Genomic DNA, 23,247 nt, shown 5'->3' with positions numbered 1-23,247 from the left:
GTTAATGGTTCCAAAATCTCAACTTGTCACTGAAGGTGATCCGGCCTTTGCCTGAAATCCTCTACCAAACTCAGTGCTGTCTTTTTAATCTCTTAAACTCACTTTTATCTTTTGGCATTTTCTTAACTGATGGTATTTGTTGTAATTGTTGAAATTACTTCATCTTGTTCCGTATTTTGAATGTCAAACTTACTTATTCTTCGCTTTTACTGAACTGTAAAGCATTTTATTTTAAAAGGTGCTATATAAATTCATTTATTCTTCTTATTAGTATTGTAATCCTAAACTTGTCAAATAGTTTTACCTCCGAGACCTTTTTCACAGCAGCCATTTTGACATGAAATAGTGGGGTAAACACAGGTGTTACTAATGATACTAATCAAATTCAAGTTGTTCCATTCAGACAGAGTCAGGGTGATGCTGTCGGGGCACGTTGGCTCACTGGAACGGCTCTGCAGTTTCATTGGTCGCACCTGTGTTTACCCTGCTATTTCCTATCAATGTGGCTGCTGTGAAAAAGTCTAAAAGACTAATTCATTAAATAAAGAAAAGACCAATTCAAAAGCATAAATGTGTGGATAAATCTGTTGTATATTAATCCATGCAGATCCCATGACTCACCCACTTAATATTCCATTTTGGTATATTAAAAAAAAGGAAAATAATTACTGCAGCTTACCTTATTTTCCCGTTATACTACTATTTTCAGATCAGGGTGTTATGAGGAATTATAATAAAACAGGTGACAAACCACATTATTTAAATTGGTGTGACATCACTTTTTTATTTTGAATTTTCAGACATCATACAATTATGAAAAATTAGTTGTATGGTAAAAAAAATGCAGGCATGCAATCACAGAACCACCTTAAAAATGTAAATGTGCTTGCAAAAGTCAAAATTGCAATGATTATTATTCTTATTATTGTTCTGTGTTTGAGGATGTCAACAGTGTTTGGTTTGTCCAGAGGTGACCCAGGTTGAAACCAATCCATGACAGGTTTAGTCCTGCTGAAGGAGCCGGGTCACCATGCAGCAGGCGTCCCCGTCACTCAAAAGACACACAGAAGTCAGTATTTAGAAATGTGCTGATGCTTTTGGCCTACATGTCAGGTAGTGAAGGAATGATCTGTTGTGTGTGTGCTGGTACAGGAGCGGGGAAGATGGGAATGGCGTAAAACGGCTTTCAGTGACCCAAACACATGAAACAGAAAGCCAGTGGTGTTTGAAGGCAGCAGTGAAGGTTTACGGCTAATTGCCTAAAATTGAGCAGGAATGTTTTGATTTTTACAGTACAATATTTATTTGCTGGCTTGGTTGCAAATTACAGAAAATCAAGTTTTAAACTATGTCAACTGAAATGGAATGAACAGAAGTGCAAATCAAGTATAAAAAGAAACTTTAGAAGTTAAAGAGAATGTACATTAGAGTTATGTATGTATTTAAAATACAATCCATTCCTCTGATCCTTTTCTCACAAACACTTTCACAACATACAACATTCGTCTAACCTTTTTCCCCATGAAAGTTTGACAACATTTCGTTGTACCTTCTCTACTTGTGTCACATACACATTTGCTTCTAAACCTCATTCAAACAGCCACTTTGTGCAATAAACACAGGCACACAATCTGTTAATGTGCTCCTCATGAAAGACATTACTGATATAAAACAGATGTTTGTGGTTAGCAAAAGCGACAAAACTTAGGCATACACACATCCATCGCCAATGTGAATATTACAATCAATGTGCCATTACATTTGCATGTTAACAGCTAATATTTGTCAATTAAATTGCTCATCATTAAACGTTTTGAAACCTTTGAAATCTGTTTTTCCTGAAACGTTGAATCAGTGTTTGATTGAACGGGTGCATCAATGCTCCATCGACCCTCCGCAGAACTCTTCGTACTCAACACTCCCTTTTTCTCTGCCGTTCTCTGTCAGTCTGTCTGTAAAGCTTACATTCATTTTAGCAAATGCAGTACACGAAGCAACATATATACACTGTGATTATTGCACTGCGATAATTATGCATATGATTTATTTTCCATTGATTAAAATGCATAATAAACTGTGGTGAATACTTTGACCAAGTATGATAATGTGAATAGCATGTGTAGCATTTACCTCTGTGTTTTTCTCACGGAAAAATGATGGAAACTCATTTTACCCAGTATAATGTAAATCAGTTTTCACTGTATGGTTCCTTTACTAATACAGTACAATGAGAATATTTTAACCAAAGTACTATACAGTCCAAAGAGCTAAATATTTACACACTACTCATTCCATGTGTCCCTTCTGTGCCTTAAAATGTTTAAATCTCTTCCCATATTGACTTGCATCAGACCAGCAAACATAATGACAATTCATTAATAACACTTAAAAATAATGATACCCCTTTACTTAAACACTACTTAACTAAAAGAGTGGCTGTGAAGGTACGTTTGTTGTGAAGGTGTAAAAAGTATAAGTAACATTCATTGAAGTGAATTCTTTGGTTATTTTGAGTCTTTGCACTTTTTGGTATGTAAGAAGCGTACAAGCCACAGCAACTGCGTTATGTAAAAAGCTTGTTCTTGTCAGTCCATACTATGCAGTGAATCATATAAAATACTAATACTACCTTAATACAGCATTTATTACTGTCCAGGGTCTGTATTCAAAGTCACAGAAAGGTAACATATCTAATATTAGTCTGATGAAATGCCATCAGAAACTTTTTTACTGATTCATTCAATGCCACAAAAGTCTATCTGTCCAGCGACAGCCTCACAGGTCAGTGGAGACGCTGGTTCTCTTCACCCTCAGGCTGCCGCCCCAGCCGCGGGGACAGGTGTTGTAGGAGTGCAGACCAGGCGATCGAAGGCCCGAGTCTTCAGACTCAACAGAGGCATCAGAGTCGGTGAGGGAGCGAGTGTTGTAGAGCCTCACAGGGGAGCAGATCCTCTGTGTTGGGGTGGGAGGAGGGCTGGTGAAGGTAGGGGACTGAGCTCCCAATGCCCGTGACTGGAAAGGGCTCATGGGTGGTTTGTGACAGTCGTAGCCATGGTGGGAATTCCCCACAGGTGTGATGGGGAGGCTGTGACCGCTCAGTGCTCCAGGGGAGGGGCTGTTTTTACGTTTGGCTGCATTTATGATGTTCTTGGCCAGGAGGCGATGGTTGGTCTTAGAGTCTAGGTTATTAGCAATGGGGGACATGCAGCGACTGTCTCTGGATGGGGGAGAGGTGGCAGAGGATGTGTACACAGGCTTAGTGTTGGATAAACTGGTCTGAGAGAGTGCAGGAGACTGGGAACGTGACCCCCAAGGAGGAGAGACTGGAGATGTGACTGTCGATGGATGAGTTGGTTTGGGAGTGGAAACAACAGTGGAAGTACTCTGGCTCACCATTGGGGACTGGCATCTTGATCCCCACGGAGGAGAGCGTGGCGTTGTGGCTGTGGAGGTTTGGGCAGGTCTGGGTGTGCACGTGGAGGTGACAGTGGAAGATTGGGTCTGCTGACCTACCATTGGGGATTGGCATCTTGACCCCCAAGGAGATGGTACAGGGGATGTAACTGAGCGGCTAGAGATGGTGGTAGAGGGGCGATTAGTCCAGGTTCCAGTGGCGGGGCCTTCTGGGCTGCTGAAACGTCTGGTTAGGCTGGGTGTCCTGGTTGTCGTGGGAGTCCCACTGGGGGTAGTCATAGAAGTAGTTGTAGAGGTTTGGGTAGGTCTGAAACCAGTGGTGGACGAGGTTCCAGAGGACTGAGTATTCTGGCTGACCATTGGGGACTGACATCTTGAACCCCAGGGAGGAGAGAACGGAGAGGTGGCTGTAGATGTTTGGGAGGGTCTAGATGTTGTAGTGGAGGTAACAGTGGAAAATGGGACATTCTGAGTCGCCATCGGGGACTGACATCTCGTACCCATGGGAGAGGATACAGGGGATGTAACTGAGCGGCTAGAGATGGTGGAGGGGCGATTAGGAGTCCAGGTTCCAGTGGCGGGGCCTTCTGGGCTGCTGAAACGTCTGGTGAGGCTGGGCGTCCTGGTTGGCGTGGGCGTCTGACAGGGTGTTTCAACTGGGGAGGAGTCCTTTGGTGTCTGTTGGACCATGACAAACAATGTTTTTTAGACTCTTGGAAACATACATACAAAAACACAACTAGGGTTAGGCTCTGAAAAACAATTCCAAATAAGAATCCATTCAAAAATCACGATTCCAAAAGAATTGTTAAGAAAATGTAATTTTGATTTTGCTCATCAATTCTAGCTAATGTCACTAGCGCTAGTTTCAAGTTATAGGAGGGAAAGGTGATTCTAGAGGAAGATAGTATTGTTGAGTTTCATTCACAGGCAGTCTCAGTGTCTTCCTGAGCAACTCAGCAAAACAATGTGACTCAAAAATCAACTTAATTCAAAGGACCAGTATTTTACTATGTGGGAGTGAGACTCAACAATCAACTAACTTTCTCCAGAATAGCCTTGAACTGCCTTTAAACCCTGTACTGCAAACACCTACCGTATCTCAACCTGACTATCTGTCTGCGCCTGTAGAGTTGACTTCATACATGTCTTCCCATCTTCTAGAACATTCGTCATGAGTCTAGCATTATTCCCAATTAACCTACTCAGCTTTTCCTAACTTGCTTGACTAGCAATCACTTAAATTGAGCAAAAACTCTGCTACAAAACACTTCACAAGGATGTTGTTGTTACAGCATAGTAACAGCATAGTAGCTGAACCCCGAAATATTCAAGAAACCAGAAAAGAGACCACCGGCATTTCAGTTATCTAGCTTAAGGTTAGCTTAGGTCAGAGTTTAAGCTTGTAACATTTATCAGTGCAGGAGGGCAGTCAAAGAACTGGAACTGAGAATCTTTAAGAACAGAAATTGATAAGCAGTATCAGAAAAACTGAAACTATGCCCAACTCTTAATATAACATAAAAGATGGTGGTATAATTATTCTACAACTTTTGGAAAAATTAAATGTCTTTATAATCTTAGTTTTACCCGATTGATTTGACCATGACCACAAGGTGTTTTGTTTTCTATAAACTGACAAAAGACCAGTATTATACTGTGAAAGAAGAAGAATTTTAATTTAACTATGCAAATCTGTTTTGATAATATAGTATTTATATGTTCAGTCTGAGCGAAGTGGCATTCAGGTCATCTCTGTGTATTTATTTTCTTCTGCTGTGTGTGTGTTTCTTCAATAAGCCTAGGCACCAGTACACATAGGCCCGGTCTTTAGTGTCTCTCTCAGGTTTCTGTCATCTGGCTCTCCTGAGGTGGTTAACCTTTACAGGGATATGAAGTTACTCGACTGAAGCAAGGGTAGCATTCCACCTTATGCACACACTAATTAAGAACAAACTACCTCCACTCTATAGACTCAGCTGCTATGATCAGTGTCCTGAGAAGTTATGGTCTTCTGAGATTAATCTTACTGGTCATATTTCCAAAGTTCAGGGCATCTGTGAAAAAAACAAGGCCCAGGTCAAGGGTCATATTCCATCTGTCTGCATGTCTGAACCCCTGAAGGCCAACAGGACCAAGGGTCGGGTCTTAACACGATCACACATAACTCAAATTCTTAAGTGTAAAATATCTTGCAATGGCAAGCTGTAATAATTACTTCTGGGCTTTAAATGTCACCTACGGTGTTCCAAATTAGATATGTCTCCTGTGGCAAATTATCTGTGTACTTAACAGAGGCATGCCTTTGCAAAGGAAGCAGGAAAGTGAAATAACAAACGCTTAACAGTGAAATTAATGGTTGAAAGGAGCCGGTGAAGTGAGGAAGTGAGAAAAAGGAGAAAGAGGTCACAGGAGAGTGTTAGCATAAAGCTTTAATCAGAGAAGGAAAGATTCACTTTAACACACCCCAGAAAATCAATCATAAGAGACAGGATAACAGCAGAAAAAAGCAGTGAATCAAAGGTTATGAAATGAAACATACATAAACCCTGTAGTCCAAAACAACAGTGACTGATGGTGTCCTGTGAAAAATACTCTTGGAATTACTGCTTTAAGTCACAAAAACAATGTATATGTAGGTCCGTGATGCAAATTAGTATGCAGCCTGCAGATCTGAAACATCAAAGCATCCAAGTACACACCATATATTTTAGGTAGAAAATGCTGGAAAGCAGAGTAAATTACCCTGAAGACATAAAGACATAAAAGGAGTTCTCTCGCTCTCGTCAGTGAGCAGCATTAAATTGCAAATCATAGATCATAAAGCAGATGCCAGACCATCTGTTAAAGTGCTTTGTGAAGCAGCATCACCCCGGTGCCCACAGAATTGGGAAACAAAGTGGAAAAAGTGTGAGGTTGTTTCTCATCGTATTTTAAAACGTCCTGAAAATTGAAGTTTTTTGGTGCTGACGTGCTTTTGAGGCTTTGGGTATGGAACTTATCTGATTACATCAAGGCACATTTTATTTTAACTGATGGTAATTACTGCTGTTTGTTGCAGTGGAAAAAATACAATTATGTATTCACTTAACAATTAAGATGTATTCACTTAGATAGTTTCATTAAATAGAGGAGAGGTCTAGCTGTAACTGCACGTATTATTGTGCTCCTGTGAGGTTTAAAACATTTCACACGTAAAAAGATTCCACTCTGTTATGTAACTACAATGCAAGATAGTGTTAGAAGAAGGCACAAATCTGTCAAAAAAAGTGCAGTCAATTGTAGATATTAGCACTACTAAAATCAGTTTCAGTTTTCCAACCACACAAGACCCCCCTGAGGTGAACAAATTCTCTAATAATAGTACAGAGAAGGTCTCCACACCTGTGGGGCAATTCCTGCCTTCTTGGCAGAAAACGTGGGCCTTGGTGCCTGGACCCCTGACCGAGGAGAGGCCACTCGCTCTGGAGAAAAGGCAGGAGAGCTGATCCTCGGCTGTCCAGAGGCTGGATTTGATGGATATTCTGCTGCTGCTCTTGTGGGGCTGAGAGGCAGCTGTGGAGACATACACTGGGCACTGAAGTGAGGAGGAGGGTTATTAGGTAAGGAAGTCTGTCTGGAGAAAGGCTGGGTAGACATCTTGGACTGTGGTGCTCCTCTGGGTAGGGTACTAAGGGGGTCCTTGGTTGGGTTAAAGATAAAGAGGGAAGAGTTAAGCTGGTAAGGCCGGTGCCTTGACAGGTCCATCTCTATCTTGGAGCAACCGTTTTCTAAAGGAGGCGGCTCTGGAATTGGCTCCGGCGCTGGAGCTTTTGGCCTCGGTTTTTGCTTGACCACTTGTTGGGCCTTTAGGTTTTGTGAAAGCTGAGCGCTCATGTCAGAGTTTTTAGCGATGGCCTTGACCCTGCCGGGCATGTTTGACGGGTACACCCAAGATGGAGGCAGAGACATTGTGGGGGAAGGAGACCTAGTTTGTCCTGTGTTTTGATTCTCAATGACATATTTCTCCATCCTGGACTGACGCTTGGCGAACAGTTCAGCCCCCTTTCCTGACACGTTGGTGAGGGTCTGCTCCGGCCTGTGCTCTGCCCTCGGTCGGGTCCTGGAGCTCTTGAGGCAGGAAGCCCACTCCGGAGCTCTTGCCTCCTCGACCCTGACGTCTTCCTTGGCGAGGAAGTTGGAGGCTTCTGCACCCAGTGCCAGCAACTCTTCCTCGGGCGCTGGCTCAGGCACAGACCTATGCCCCTGTTTCTTCTTTTCATCGGCCCCCTGCACCAGAGAGAGCAGCTCAGGGTTCGGCGCAACCACTGGCTTCTCTTTGAACGTGAACATTGACTTCCTATTTGCCCTTCTAGCTGCGCCCTCCTCAAGTATTCCTGTTTTGATTGGTGTTATTGCCTTCCTCTCTCCGGCAGTCTGAGGAACAAAGGCAGAGGGCTTTGGGGCAGTAGGAGGGCCATAATGGGGCATTGGTGGAAACTGAGATACAGAGGAAATAGGGAACTGGGCTGGTGGAGGAGAGGAGGGGGACATGACAGGAGACATTGGAGGTGGACTAGAGTAGTAGCTCTGCGGGGGTTGGTTTGTAAAGGCCGGTAGAGGTGGAGTGGGATATGCTGGAGGTGGTGGAGGTGAGAACGCCACAGGTTGAGGAGCAGTGAAAGCAGGAAGAGGAGGAGTGGCGTAAGAAGGAGCAGGGGGAATGTCCATGATGGGGCTGCCAGTGTCTGAAGACTGCACCGTCAGAGGCGAGAAAAAGGGCCTGGCAGTTCGATTGAGGATGGTGCTCGTCTGCTTGGATGAGGGCGCAGACACCCTCTCAGGTCCGGATGTGCTGTGGCAGCCATTAAGAAGCTTTCCAGGGGGAGCTGGCCCTGTGTGGCCCCCATTTATTTCCGCTTCCCCTTCAGCAATCAGAACTGGATCAGTATTATTACTTCCAGGCATAATCTCATCCTTGACTTTGTCCTCGAGGTCCTGGATTGTATCTCTTGCCTCTTCCTCTTCCTCCTGCTCTTCCTTGACAGGGAGGAAATGTCTCTCTTGTGTAACGCAGTCCTCCATTTCCCCTTCCTTACCTGGGTCCTCCACGATATCACCTACCGAATGTACCCTCCCAGGTGGCGACAAGAGTGGCTTGGTAGTGCTATTTTTAAAGTTCAGGTCTCTATCCTTCTCCTCACTGCTTCTCTCTGCCCATGTTAGCTTGTTAGATGAGAGGTCGGTTTTCACATTCTCAGCTCTGCCCTCCTCTGACCCCTCTCCACAGCTTTCAAGCGTGAAGGCGTTGACCCTCTGCTTGCGCCGGTTGAAGAGCTGCACACCTCTGGAGCTTGAGTTGGATGGGACGGTGAGCTGAGCAGCAATGATCTGACTTCTGACACGAGCCTCCTTTAGCTCCTTCTCTGATAGACTGGCGCTGCGGGTTAGATCTGGAGTGAAAAACACAGGGAGAGAAAACGGACAGCCTGATCAATAAGAGAAACAAGGGATTTTGTCTTTCCAGAGATGTTTGATTAACGATGAAAGGGACCAAACTTTAGGAGACTTGTGTACTACATCGACTGTTCAAACAGACAACTCCCTCAACATCTAATTAAAGCTCACCACACTGCTTTCATGTACAAATAGAGAGAACCAGCACGGACAAATTTTTAACAAGTCTGGGATTTAATATTCTCTTTAAAACCCACATAATTGTTTCTGCGCCATATGGTTTTGATTATTCTGTGCAGGACTTTTTATTCCAACCAAGCTTTGCGGACACTTGACTCAGCATATTGCAGCTGTAGACAAAGAACTAACAGACGCAGGCGGAGAAACGTTTCAAATAAACTTTTTAATAAGGAAGGCATAAAAGCTGGTTGACTAAAGTTAATAAAAAGGTCTGGGTCAGTGTCTCCTACAGAGTCAAAAGGAAGGGTTGTCAATCAGCTGTTGCAGTTTCGCTGATTACCTTGAAATCATGAGATGAGGCACGTCTATGTTAAAATTTAAGTTTGTTTTCTGAGCTTAAGAGCTCCATTCCAGGCAGCGGAGCTATTTCCTCTGCCATCTGCAGTAGTCCCTCCCTGAGCATTCCTCCACCGCTGAGAAAACTCCCCGCCTGAGCTTCCAACATGCCTTTGGTTTCTCTCTGTAGTTAATTTGTGCAATACTGCAGCTCGAACCCTTAATAGACCATTTTTTACAATCTATGGCTTCCAAAAATGACATCTTTCGCCTGCTGTCTATAAACATACTATACAATCAAATGTTCCCATCTCAAATATAGCGACTACATCATGCTTCAGAGTTCGTGAGAGGAAAATCAAAGCTGCATCCTTAGCAGAATGAGAACTTTAAGTCATAGACTGTCTGATGGACACTTTAAAGGAGAATAACTTTCTGTGGTGACACATCTGGAAGATTATTCATCTAATTCATGTAACTCTGACTAGCGGAAGATATTTAACGTCCCTCCAGGAGGTTTACTCAGACAGCTGGCACAGCCGTGACTCTTTCTTCATTTAATAAGGTGATGGATCCAGGCAGCTACATTATTTGATGTAATCATGTGCCAATCACAATAATTATGCGTAAATCAATCACTTCTAAAGCTCTCCTATAGAGCTCATTCTGCATGCAGTTTTTTCCTGGCACAGAGTATAAAGCTAGCATGATCACTCCCCCAGTAAAAGGAATAATATCCATCTGTCATTGATTTTACAGACTTAAAGTCTGCCCTCACAGTAATTGAATTAACTCTTTGTAGGGTACCCTTGAGTTCCTTTTACATAAATGCATTTAAAGTTCAATAGCATATGTTTATCATCTATTATTCTCATATGCACAAAATTATATCCTTTGATGAAGGTGGTGGTTGTCTGCGAGAAAATACATCAGCACCAGCGCTGACTATGGTAAATAAATCAACCTGACACTGACAGAGGGAAGACTGGAAGTGACACTGTGAGAGGCTGATATAACAACCACCTTACATATTTGTGACAACAATATAACAAGGATGAAAGCGTTATCACACGGACCTTTAAACAAGCAGTCCTCTCAGCACTATTGGCATGAGCATAATTCATCGTCCTTTATAGGCTGCTGCAGAGAAATGAACCAACCTAACCCACAGGTACTTACTGTATATTCAGAACCTTTCATCAAGGTTGTCAATTTGGGCGGGAATACCGGCACACGCAGGTCCCGATGACATTTTTATTAGCTATTTAATTTTTTATAATTCAGGCTGGATGAATACGCTGGAGCCAGGGCAGTGAGGCTTGAAATGAAGTGTCCTTCCTCACCGTAAACATCACTGTAAACATCTCACCTCTAGTGGGAGCCACACCGGTTATCAAGTTAACACAGACGCAGGTGCAAACCCCATCAGCAATGGAGGAAAGTAACTAAGGTCTGTGAGTACAATTTGAAGTACTTTACTTGGTATCATGTAGTACTACACTACTTAATCTTATGGATTAGTTAGTGATTAAAACAGAATAATATAATATTCTATGATAACATAACTCTGTGAGTCTGTTACTTTTGAGATTTTGTTGATAATATTTTATTTAAGTAACATATCGAATTCAGGACTTAAAACTTTCAGAGCATGGCAATTCTACTTTTACTTAAGTAAAGGAATTAGGAAAGGAACTTCTTTCCACCAGTTACCAAGTAAGAAAAATATCACACTGCTACAAAAAATGTTGATGTACTTGTACTTTCCAATCTATGCTACTTTACTTCATTTCAGTTTTAAGTACATTTGTTTATAATGTAATAGTTACTTAAGTAACATTTAGAATTCAGTATTTTTAGTTGTAACAGATTACTTTTAGAACACGATATTTCCACTTTTACTAGGCTGCTTCTTCAACTACTTATTTGGTTACAAAAACACTCGTACCTCAGGTTAGTATGTCAATTCTGTGCTACTTTATGCTTCTGCTGCACTACATTTCAGAGGGAGATACTGTACTTTGTAACTTCACTACATTTAGTTGACACTTGATGAGCTTCTATATAATATGATGCAGTATTTGTTTATAAAAACTACTTCTGCTCTTTTACTTCAGTAACATTTAGAATCCAGGATTTTCACTTGTTACTTGTGCCCGTCAGTGATTAATATCATGACCAAAAAACAAATGGTACTTGTGTTTACTATTCTTAAGTTTTCCAGTTAATTGTATGGTAATAATATGCAAAAACTGATAATCTGATTAAATGACACAACCACTTACTCATCACATTCCTAGTAATAAGTAAACTAATGGAAAATCTTAATCAACAACCAACAAACAGAAATAACTCTGTTAATCCATGTTCTTTCTTACTTAAAGCCCATATTACAGATCTCATAAGGAACTGATTATACAGCAAGCCTGAAAAGTTCATTGACTTTGCTTCCAACTTTTTCCAAAAACAAAACTTCTACTAACAAGTTGTATTCCTTTATAAAAACAGGCAAGCACAAGTTCTTCCTCACTTTTAATTCAAGTCTATAAACTACCCTAATGACTGACGCGCTAACTGAAAGTTGAAGTTATCTTCCTGGCTCCACTTTAGTGCCTAATTCCTTACCTTTCTCATGTCAAATTCAGAGCTCCGCTGTTTTGTAGTACTTCCACAAGAGTTTTCAATTTAACTGCGTCTGATCGCTTCACACCCCCTTTCTGCAGCGAGACACGGGATCGGATTTCTTTTCCTCTGCAGCCCAGCACACAGACAGGCAGACAGGGAGGGAAAGTGGGAGGAATGGAGGGAGGGAGGGAGGGAGAGGGTCTGTAGCTGGAGGCTGAATGACAGACAGCACAGCCTCCAGCTCTGTTTCACTTTTCCAAATCTGCAACCACCACCTCCTCCACCTCCACAGGGTTTCCACCAATTATAAAAAACCGAGACATGCCTCCGAGAGAAGTGCTCAGGGCTTCTGTTGCGAAAAGTATTGATGTTTGAGCAGTTGCACACAGACTACACTTTGTTTTGACACTTCTGGAGAGGTGTCCAATCAATGGCGAGTATCGAGCGGCTTATCTCTGTCTAATGTCCTGTGATGGCGGGGAAGTGTCTGACCCTTGTTGCGGTCTTTGAAGCGGAAAAGGGAGACAAGAGATAGTCCAGATTATGTGTGTATGGATTAGAGACCCCAGAGATGCAGCACTGACCCCTGCTGCCCTCCGTGTCTGTCTGGATATCACCATGGAAGTGTGTGTGTGTGTGTGTGTGTGTGTGTGTTTTATGGTGCGAGCCCCCCAACCAAGTCTCTGCCCTCTATGAACCTCTCTGGGCCCTGAGCTCCAACCTGCGAGGGCAGGAGAGGAATTTCCTGTCCTCCAGCAGAGACAAAACTCAGCCCTCGGCAATGATGCAAGATCGTCTATCCCCCCTCTAACTTTCTCTACCTCATCCCTCTTCCCTCCGTCCCATCGTCTCATCCCTGCGTGGGTGAGAGCAGACAGCGAACTCCCCCACAGCGGGAGGATTTAAGTCAGGGGGCCAACCCTGCATTTGTGTATCAAAGGTCAGATTACCCTGTCGGATGTTATCTTTCTCCGGGCGATGGCTGTCGGGTGAGCGGGATGACAGCGGCGGCCCCCGTGGGTGATGTGTGAAGCGGTATGGAAAGACAAGGATTAACAGAGGTCCTGGGATCTTACCGGACTGAATGTGACCTAAACTCTCAGTGGATCCCCATGGGGGAAATAAAAGACCACAGCTAAGAGGTGGAAACCAAGCCCTGCTGCTCATATTGTTACGTTGGTGTGGTATGAAAGGTCTCCGCAGAGGTGTAGGCGACTCTTTGCTCCCTTTGAGGAAACCAATTAGTGGGTAATGAGTGATGGGAACAGTGTTGGAGCTACACAGGCTATAGATCCGTATCAGAGACATTTATCTGATGGTCGTGACCTTTCTGTTATGTTTCCTCAAAGCACAATGTCTTTTCACTCTCTTTGAATACTGTGTCTGACAGACTTGTCGCAGCCCAGAGGTAATTATCTTTCCAGTTGAGTATTGTTGCAGTGTTTTTCCATATTGCCATTTAACTGCATATTGTTTTGGTGTTGTTATGAAGTGTGAACTCCTCTTTTCCATATGCTGACAGCTGTGAAAGTAAAAAGACTTCTGAAGAACTTTCCAAACAGCTTTTGCCTCAAGTTAGCCCATTACTGTCTGTGGCTGTGTCGCATATTAAAGGGATAGTTCGGATTATTTGATGTGGGGTTGTATTAATAGCCACTGTATTAGCTATAGTAGATGCCAGTTGACACGACTCCAGTTTGGAGATGCAGAGAGGGGCACCAGCATGGAAGCTAAGCAATAACCTGCTGTGGACAGCGTCAGCAACAAAAGGTATTTTAGCTACTTAAAAAAAGTCAGTTCAAGTGCTGTGCTGTGTGTGCAGCCTTTTCTTTCTCTTTTCAAAGCAGCCAAACTCCTTAGGTGAAATCAGTAATTTTACCTTGCAGAAAACGGGAGTTGCTAGTTTACCACTGCCTCAATCGGATAATTTGTTTGTGTTACCGTGTGACTCAAACAAACTAACGGATCAAGGCAGCTGTAGACCAACAACTCCTGTGTTCTATGAGGTAAAACTGCTGATTTCGTGAATGGAGTTTGGTTGGATTGATGAGGGCGATATTTGATCTACATAGCAACCGTTTCCTATCAGAAAAGCGGTGAAAATATTCTGAATGTAGTATACACTTAAACTTGTATTGATTTTTCTTAGGTGGACTTTTTAAAGTAGCTAAAACAGATGTTAACATCAGTGCTGTTTTCCCTCTCTGCTTCTCCAAACTGGGGGCATGTTGACCTCCATCTACTGTAGGTAATACACTGAATATCTATAAGTACCTCATACAATCCCACATGAAATAATCCTAACTATCCCTTTAAGACTGACCTTTAGCAGTGATGCATGATTGCATTTCCATTGCTGCTGGGGCGGCCTGTGTTTTTACGGCATGGAAACAGATGTTTCATGGAGAACTTCTGTGTGTCAAGTTGCACTGATGAGGCAGGGTTGCCTGTTTTCTCTATTTGCTGTCTGCTCCTCTCAGTTATAGGTTTTCTGATATGATAATATACTGCAGTTCAAGCTATACTGTAGCATTAATGGCAGTACTATAAACAAACCACTGGAAATGTATTTACAACTATGTTTCTGTGTTATGAAGCAGCATCGTAATAATAACCTTCTTGCTGCAGCTTGGGCTTCCCGAATAAGGACAAAAAAAAAAAGCCAGATAAACAAACACTTACTTGTTTTCCGGCTCATCTGTTCTTTGTTGAATCCTGTATTCTCCCATGATGCATTGCACTCTGTCCCAGGAGTGTGCATGTTTTGCGTTGCCTGGAGAGGTTTTCTCAGTCCTCCTGGACTCCAGCTCACCCCTCTCCTGATAGGCATATGTCCCTTCTCCATCTCCATCGCTACCCACGGTGAAATGCAGCAGAAACAAAAGCCCTCAGCAGGGGGATACGTGAGTGTTTCGTTCCAGTCAGCTCAATCTTCCCTCCTGATAAGATGAAACTGTCGCTCCAGTTGGAAGATGGAAGATTTAGTCCTTACTGGCAAGCGTTGAATACGTTTGGAAATACAAGAAAACACACAAAAAGGGACAAGGAAAGGAGTAGCTCAGCTTTCCAGGTTGCTGCTTCCGGTCATGGCTCCCCTTTCAGCAGTAATCCTTCCAAGTGTTGTCCTGTAAGCAGCCGAAATTTGACGGAAGAAGTGCTGCCCTTACTTTGGTCTCATGAAGTATTATTCTCTATCTAACAGGACCTCCCAGGAGGGTCAGCTCCAATGTGCCTTGGATGCGATCCCATGGACGACTGCCACGAAAATTGCACAAGTTTGTTGTGCTCTCCTAAAAATCTGGCAACAAGGGCTGAGAAACAGTCCAGTCTTCTCTATTTGCATCTCTCTAATACTCCTCTTTTTCTTTCCCAGACGTCGCTCTTCCCTCCTCTGCTATTTTGGTCACCAAAACATGCTTTTCGTCTGCATCCCAATCTCCAGCCCGCAGATTATTTTTCTTTCGGAGAAAAGGATCTGCCCTTTATCTTGGAGATCATAACTCTACAGTGACGTACAGGGGAACTGTGTATATGGCAGCTTCCTGCTGTTAGGTGCATATGAAAAATAACATTTCAGTGTGGAAAGGTCAGTCCAGAGACCGGCTTGCTTTCAGAACTCCAATGTATTCAATTAGTTGCTTTATTCTTGTGCCTTGTGTTATTTCTTATACATTAAAGCCAGATACAGCCTCTGCAGGCGGGATAATCAATTTCTTTCTTTTGTTTATTCACAAAACCACAATTGAGGAGGAAAGTTCTTACTTCTTCTGGTGGTACTTTTGACTAAAGCTTATATGCATAAAAAATTAGTCAGTGATTCTGCGGTCTGCAGCTCCACCATTCAGATTTTCAGTTTGTTTGTTTTGCTCCTTGTAGAAAAGATTTGATGTCTGTGTTCGGATTGTTCATCCAGTCTGGAACCGTTTTAGTTTGGTGGACCGAGCTTAAGCTGTAGATAAGGACTTCTTGGGGGATGAAAGGTCGCTGTACTTTGTTTAATCCCTCTCCAAGTCCATTTTCTATCCAGAACCACCTGCAAAAAAAAGAGAAATATGAAGGTTAAAATATCAGTTATGCAAAACCGTTTCAATCAGACCTTTCTTCGATTATGTTATTTAAATGTGACCTTTGCAAAGACAAAAGCTGGATGTTACATCTACCCACAACTTTGGCAAACCGCAGCTTTGGCAAACAGCTGGTACAAGAATCCTACTCGATTTTCCATCGTCGCCCTTTGTGTAATGGCACGAGTTTCAGCCCACTACTTTGTACAGGATTTAAAGTATTACGCATGATGGTTTTTAAGAAATCAGTCCAAAAGACCTGACCTCTGCGCCGACAGTGAGTCTGCACGGTTTTACAAATTAGAAAAGGTTTTTAAGAAAGTGGCTGAAAGAACATTTTAATACACTCTGCCTGGCCCCTTTAATACTTGTAATGAACATTGGTTTACTTCCAAAAAAGTATAAATCTCAACCTGTTTCAATCTTTGAGACAATGAAAGTCCAATTCTCTGTCTTCAAAGATGAAGATCAGTCTTTGCTCTTTGAACTGTAGTCAAACTAAAAGGGTGGAAAAGGAAATGAGGAGACGCCTTCACGAAAGTCTGAACTTGATAAACTCAGTGTTGTCTCCAAAGATGGAAGGAAGGTCACAATTCATTAAGGCTTTAAGGTTGGAAATCTGTATTAAACCTGCCAAAAAACTTTATCTCTGCCTCTGTCTCTGTGGTGTGATGCAGAACTCTGAGAAGGTGGATGTGGATTAAAGATTTCCAAGAAGCGTGAAGTTAAAGGACCAGTGTGGTGGACTGTGGAAGAGGATCTGCACCCTCTGTAGATCTAAACGTCTCATTCTAGGGCAGTGGTTTTTAAAGTTTCTGTGGCCAAGGCACACCAACGGTAAAGCCAAATGCTCCAGGCACACCTTTATTTAGCCTCTATAACCAAACCTAACCATGGTAACAACAAATACTAGACAAGCAGAGGCAGAGTTCCTGGAGTACGGGCTGGGAAAAAAGTAAGGCGCCAAGTAGGATCTTTGAAGTGTCACACTTTAGAAATTGACCCCTCCTAAGTCCCGTCCCTATTCACTTTGTGCTCCAGTAACAGTTGGGCAAGCATGGTACTTCAATCAACTCTTCAGTCAACTCCCTGTTTTCTGTACTTTGTTATGCAATGTGCCCGGATCATCTGTGTTGAAAAGAAAAACAAATTTTGAAGAGAGTTTAGAGATGATGCTGGGGGATCTGTATTGAGAAATGAGTGAGCACAAGGTATTGATATAGTATTTTTTTCATAGCTGTATATTCCAAAATCATGTATGGTTGTCACAAAATCCAAACAGCGTGTTGTGATACGCCGTTTGGGACCCACTGTCCTCAGGTAACAAAAACACAGCTATTCTTATTTTCAGGTGATGATACACTAATGAAAACATACTTAGATCCGATTTCTGCCATATTCGGCCAACAAATCCCCATAAATCTTACACTCTGGACCCTTAAGAGACAACGATTTCAGTGTCCTACAGTGACATCTATGGCATCCCCCCTGTCTTATCCGATAAAGCATTTCATTAGATCAGCAGTGTCATATTCCCCCTTCAAAGCCACTAAGAGCCACTGGCAAAGTTTGTAATAATAAACCAGTGTTTTCATGTCCTTGTCCTTGATCAGACTTGCCTCTCCTTGAATCACAGTTGCATTTGTTTTTACTGGAGAGTCACCACTGTAACGCTCAGGAGTGGGAGGGCTGTACAAAGAACTACAGACATAGTCATTATTTTTTAAATGTATTTTCAGTGCTTCCTTACAGGCATAGCAACCAGGCTCACACTCATCTTTCCCGAAGGTGTGCGAGCACCGTGAACTTGTTTGCATGCCTTGAACGCTGTGTTTTTTGGAGACGCTCTCCGACATGACAGCTGAGTCATGACAGTCTGTAGGAGGACTGCTGATTGGCCCCCGAACACAATCGGCCCAAACAAAACACTTCCCCATCTCCCTGCAAAAAAAGCAACAAAAGTCCTCCACAGTTTAGCTTACTGGCGTGATCGTGTCAAGCGAGAGGAGATGAAGGCCTGATTGTGTAGACACTCTGACAACAACAGCTCTTTGATTTCCCCAGATGTGTTTGGACTGACACTGTCTTTTTAGATTAGTACCTCATCTTGCTGCATTTTCTTTCTTCACAGTTATCTTAAGATTTCATGTTTACCGAACACATGTCGAGGGCGCGTCCCACTCAATTGATAAAAAATATGACTTGATTACTGTCTTTGATCCGGTCTGCAAACATTTATTAAGTGCTGGACAAAGAACAGATGTAGCATACTCAAAATTGACATGAACAGAGATGCAGACTTAACTGTAATTCAGAAGACTAAACACAGACATATGGACTCTTGAAATTCTCGTCTGCCACAATCTTTTTTTCTTCCTGTTCATTGGCCCCAGCTTGTTCATTTCCAGCTTGAGTATTTCATCCAAAGTAACCCACTCCAACAGATCATATCTGTACTCAACAACAATATAAATGCAACATTTTGTTTGCTCCCATTTCTCACGAGTTGAAGTAAAAATTCCAGGATTTCTTGTATCCACATAAAGGGCTTATTTCTCTCATATTTTGTTCACAGATATGTTAAAATTAGTGTTGGTGAGCACTTCAGCTCAGCCGAGATAATCCATCCACCTGACAGGTGTGGCAGCAGGATTATTACACAGGTGTGCCTTGGATTGGTCACAAAAAAGGTCACTCTAAAATGTGCAATTTTATCTTGAAAAAGACATTTATTAGGCACTCGACTATGGCGATTATAGTGCATTTGTCGGTCAAATGATTTCCAGACTGTGGTAATTTACATGAACGCCTCCTCAAATCAGAACAACAATTTGGAAGGTCAGAGAAAATGTTATTACAGAGAGTTGTTGTCTGTTGATGTCATGAGTAAATGTTTAGTTGCTATTGCACATATTTTTTGGTCACAATCTGGTAATAGGATGCAGCCGTTCGAGCAATTCATGTCCATATAGACTGACTTAGATTAGACACATTAATTAGAAACAACATATTTATTAGCATTAACGCTAATAAAAAGTCAGGTAACAAATTCAGCATATAACACGCTACGCTACCTGTTGTAACATCCGTGGTGTTTCTGCTTTACGACTTAAAAGCACATGAACAGACTGAAGTCGGAAAATAATGTCTTCCCATCTTAGAAACTTGGACCATCCAAGGAGCATGGGAAAGCACAAATATTACCAAATTCCCCAGGAGGTCAAAGTCATGACCTGCCCTACTCTGCCTCTGATTGGCTTGCCCAGATATCCTCACCCTAACCCCAACCAATCACTCTTCATGTCTAAACCACACCAACTCAACCAACTGAGCCAAAGAGTACTGGCCGATCAGAGGCAGAGGGGGGGCGGTCAGGTATTTGTACTCCAGGGGAAAAAAAAAATCTGTATCTCTATGTGAAGTGACCATAGTTCAGAGCCTAATAAATGTCTTTTTTTTTCCAAGATGAAACTGCACATTTCAGAATGGTCTATCATTGTGACCAATCCAGCATCTCTATATGTCACACCTGTCAGGTGGATGGATTATCTTGGCAAAGAAGAAGTACTCACTAACACAGATTTTAATAAATTTGAGAACAAAATGAGAGGTATGAACCTTTTGTGTGCACAGAGGAAGTCTTAGATCTTCTACTTCGACTCAAAGGCAAAAACAGAAGTGTTGCCTTTTTATTTTTGTTGATTATACTTGCCATATCTAAGATCTGATGTCATCTCTCCTCTTTCCTCCCCTCTACCCTCCAATTACCGTGAAGTTCAAGAGGTATTTTACAGTGCCCACCTGTCCAGCTCAGCTCCCACCCCCACACAGTTTTCCTGTGCCACCCTTTGACCTCCATGATTAGAGCCAAGGGTATCATTTACAGTCTGGCCCGTAGGCCACTTTTAGTGTGTAATCACAGAGTTCCTGTATATCGTCAACATATGATGGATTCGTGCGCGGAAAGCAAATCTATCCCACAGCTTTCTGCAGCATGTCCCGCATAGTGATGACGCACAAAAAGAAATGTCTTTGGCAGCCGCACAAACTGTAATCATTCATTTGTCCCTCATGGCTGTTGTCTTGTACATTTATTAGACATCTGCATCAGTAGACGACTTGTAGAAAGCATGTCAGCCACCTAATAACTCATATACTGCATGCATTTTCACCTCAGGTACGGCATCTGTATATCATCAGTCGCCCTGGGCGCACATGTGTCGAGGTATGCGAGATGTGTGGATGTCAGGTGAGCGTGCATTCCACCTATTGTAAAAGTGTATCAGTTACTGAGGTTATAATGAGGCATCTGGTCCCGACATTGACTGGCAAGCCTTTATGATTGAATACCGGAGGGGCAGAGCTGTTACAGTGTGTGCAGTCTCTTGCCTTTTGCCTAGATCTTTACAGATTGGCAAGCAAAAATCATTCAGCAGTGAATGCTAAAGGCTTTAGCAAGGCCCTTTGGTCTCTTGCTCAGACAAAGAACCATTCAAGGGCCCTTGCAGCCCCACAAAATAATTTCGGGTAGTGCTCCAAAATTGGCATTCCAGGTTCATAATTCCTCAGGAGGCTGTGATAGTCAACATGCCTCGGCTTGTGCTGGCTGATGACTGACATCTAAAACATTGCAAGGCACAGACTCCTAATAAAAGTAACAAATGTCTCCTTCTCTTCTACTCTCTATTTCTCGTTTCACTTTTAGGAATCGTGCAAGCGTACTCTCATAAATCATGCAGAAGGAAAACCTTGTAATGAGGAGTCTGCTCCGGGTGCAGCTCATCCTACTAGAGTCACAGGTGGAGAAGTTCAAGAGGAAAAGATAAATACTTGAAGTAGGTGTGTATGATCCGGTGCCAAGAAGGAGGAACCGTCGAAAACAATCAGAGTCATACTCTGAAAACTGTTAGACATCAAAGGCAGAAAGTATGAGCACTTTTTAAAAAATGTAAAAAGCATGCATATAAAATCAATACTGCAGGAAATATTTGTTGACTTTTAGCATTGTTATTTTTTACTCATTAAGGCATTTGACAAAACAGTTCTCTACAAGAAAACTCAAGGAGTATCATTAGTGGATGTAAAGAGGTGGCAGTCTGCACTCTAGTAGAAGTACACACACTTGTGTAAAAAAGTAGAAGCACTGATTCAACTTGTTCACTCACATAAAAGTGAAAAAGTACAGGATCTGAAATGAACTTAAAGCTACTACAAGGAACTTTCATATTGTGTTGACTTTAAAGGGCCATTTGGACAAAAGTGGTAGCATTTCCACTGTAATAACCACAAAATATGATGTCAAAAGTAAAATTATCTATCTCTTTTAACTGTCTAACTTACTGCTCACGATAATATTGCATGGGAAAATGTAAACACAGGCTTGCTTCATGTGGTTTCAAGGAGAATTCAACCCAGTGGCAGACATTAAGAATAACTAAATAGAAATAAACAATCTTCTCATGGATGTTTTTTTTTGTTTGCTAATGCAGGTCATATAGAGGCATCAGTATTAAATTCAGACAGTTTCATAACCACTTAAAACTCCCTGTAATAGCTTTAAAGTACTTAAGTAGCACTCTGAAGGACTTTTCTACCATTTGCTTCTGTGCAAAGCTAACTGACCCTCACCTTTTCCCTGCATTCGAGTCTCCATCTCTGTTTTGTCTCGTTATGTCATTTTTGTTTGGTTGAGTCTGTTGTAACAATGGATGAAAGCACCACATACTCCATCCATATAAGTTGCAACTGGTCTTGATGTTGGAAAGACGGCATGCATAGATGCAAAATAAAAAATAAAACCAAAGCCTAATCATAAATTTGTGGCAGTAGAAAGTACAGATATTTGTGTTAAAATGTAGGAAGCAAAAGTAAAGACTTGTCAGTAAAGTACAGTGATGAAGTATTTATACTTAGTTATTTCCCACCTCTGTGAGTATATTTCTAACAACATATGGCTGAACAAAACCTACAGTTGCCCCCCTGTAAAGCAGTTAATGGGCCTCACCTGTTGTGTTAACAGGAAGCAATTACTTATATATGTAAGTCAATACACAACCCCAGCCAGGTCTTTAATTGGATACACTTTCTAATGTTACACAGTGCAGTTCAAGTCTATAACCTGGCTACACAGCAGGCTCCACACAGTCAGGACAATAGGCTCGGGTATCAGTGACCACAGTGCTAATGTAGCCAGCAGCCAACCCCCTCTGCAAGCCTGCAGCCCGCACCGAGGGGGAAAAACCAGCGGCCACAGATGTTTGTCATCTTCTCAAACAAAGACTTTCAAAGTTTCCCTCCTCTTCTGCTTCACTTCTCTGCATTCCCACCGCTCTCTCTCCAAACAAAGATAGCGTCTTACCCCGTCAAGATAAACATAATGGGCTGCAGGTGACAAACTCTGCAGCAATCACAGTTTCACAGCGACAGATAAAAAAAAAATCCCAGCATTCAGTACTCCTCCTTCCTGTTGGGTGTGTGTCGGCGTAGTCATGCTGCTCACCTGTGCTCCGGTGGGTCTGGCTGTGTGAGGCGGCGAGCGTGTGTACTGCCCCTTTTCAGTTTCTACGACTCTTGCACACACACCTCCCCCTTTTTACCTCTCCTCTCTCTCCTCTCTCTCTCAGTTGAGGCAGACGAAGGATGGGGGCGGGAGGGGGGTCAGTTGGAACACAGTAGGCTCTTTGTCTGGGATCTTTTCATATGGTTTCCTTCAAGCTTGCATACTGAACACATTATGCTATAATATATTTTCATATTCAACACAGGGATGTTGGGGGACCAGTGGGCCCCTACTCTGTTCTCTGCCCCCCTCCTCTCTTTTCCTTTTTCTTGACCCATTTTCCCGCCATGCACACTGGGCAGAGAAATCCAAATAAAGACTGAAAGCTATTCAAGAAAAATGTTCCTGCTTAAACCCGCAGAATTTGTTGATGCAGACCCTGGGTTTTTTTTTTTGGAATAATAAAATTTAAACACAGAAAATTATTTCCTCTCTAGACTCCAAACATCAAACATGAAGACCCTGCAGAGCTTTTCACCATGTGTGCAGACTGCTCAGGATGTTCATCTTAAGATTATGATCCTCACTAATATCACTTCATATCTCCAAACACTGATTTATCAAAAGTTCCCACAAGTGCAATAAAATGTCTGCAACATCTGGTTCACTGTATAGTGTCAGAGGCTTAGAAAT

At 42.4% G+C, this 23,247-nt stretch overlaps 1 protein-coding gene across 2 annotated transcripts; it reads right to left on the bottom strand.

Annotated features, from left to right (window-relative positions):
- Positions 1-1,358: 1,358 nt before the first annotated feature.
- On the bottom strand, positions 1,359-22,615 carry synpo (synaptopodin). 2 transcript variants are annotated; one of them, XM_084718606.1, is made up of 5 exons: positions 22,555-22,615; positions 14,674-16,024; positions 6,799-8,846; positions 3,523-4,092; positions 1,359-3,402 (listed from the first exon to the last, which is right to left on the bottom strand). In XM_084718606.1, the coding sequence occupies exons 2-5, from the start codon at positions 14,840-14,842 to the stop codon at positions 2,776-2,778; spliced, it is 3,414 nt and encodes a 1,137-aa protein (XP_084574732.1). In that variant the 5' UTR covers positions 14,843-16,024; positions 22,555-22,615; the 3' UTR covers positions 1,359-2,775. The 2 variants fall into 2 exon arrangements, with proteins under 2 accessions (XP_084574732.1, XP_084574731.1); XM_084718605.1 differs by having other exon boundaries at positions 1,359-4,092.
- Between the last annotated feature and the right edge of the window lie 632 nt (positions 22,616-23,247).

Source organism: Lutjanus erythropterus, chromosome 5 (genome assembly GCF_056507025.1).
Source record: "Lutjanus erythropterus isolate fLutEry1 chromosome 5, fLutEry1.hap2, whole genome shotgun sequence".
In the NCBI taxonomy this organism is placed as follows: Eukaryota; Metazoa; Chordata; class Actinopteri; order Lutjaniformes; family Lutjanidae; genus Lutjanus; species Lutjanus erythropterus.
Note: the sequence above shows the minus strand (reverse complement) of the source record. Positions and strands in the feature narration are given on the sequence as shown.

Coding starts and splice junctions, on each gene's coding strand:
- synpo (XM_084718605.1), bottom strand. CDS start 14,842: ATGGAGATGGAGAAGGGACATATGCCTATCAGGAGAGGGGTGAGCTGG. Junction 8,847..14,673: donor ACAGATGAGCCGGAAAACAA/GTAAGTGTTTGT, acceptor TTTTCACTCCAG/ATCTAACCCGCAGCGCCAGT. Junction 4,093..6,798: donor AGGCAGGAATTGCCCCACAG/GTGTGGAGACCT, acceptor ATGGTCCAACAG/ACACCAAAGGACTCCTCCCC.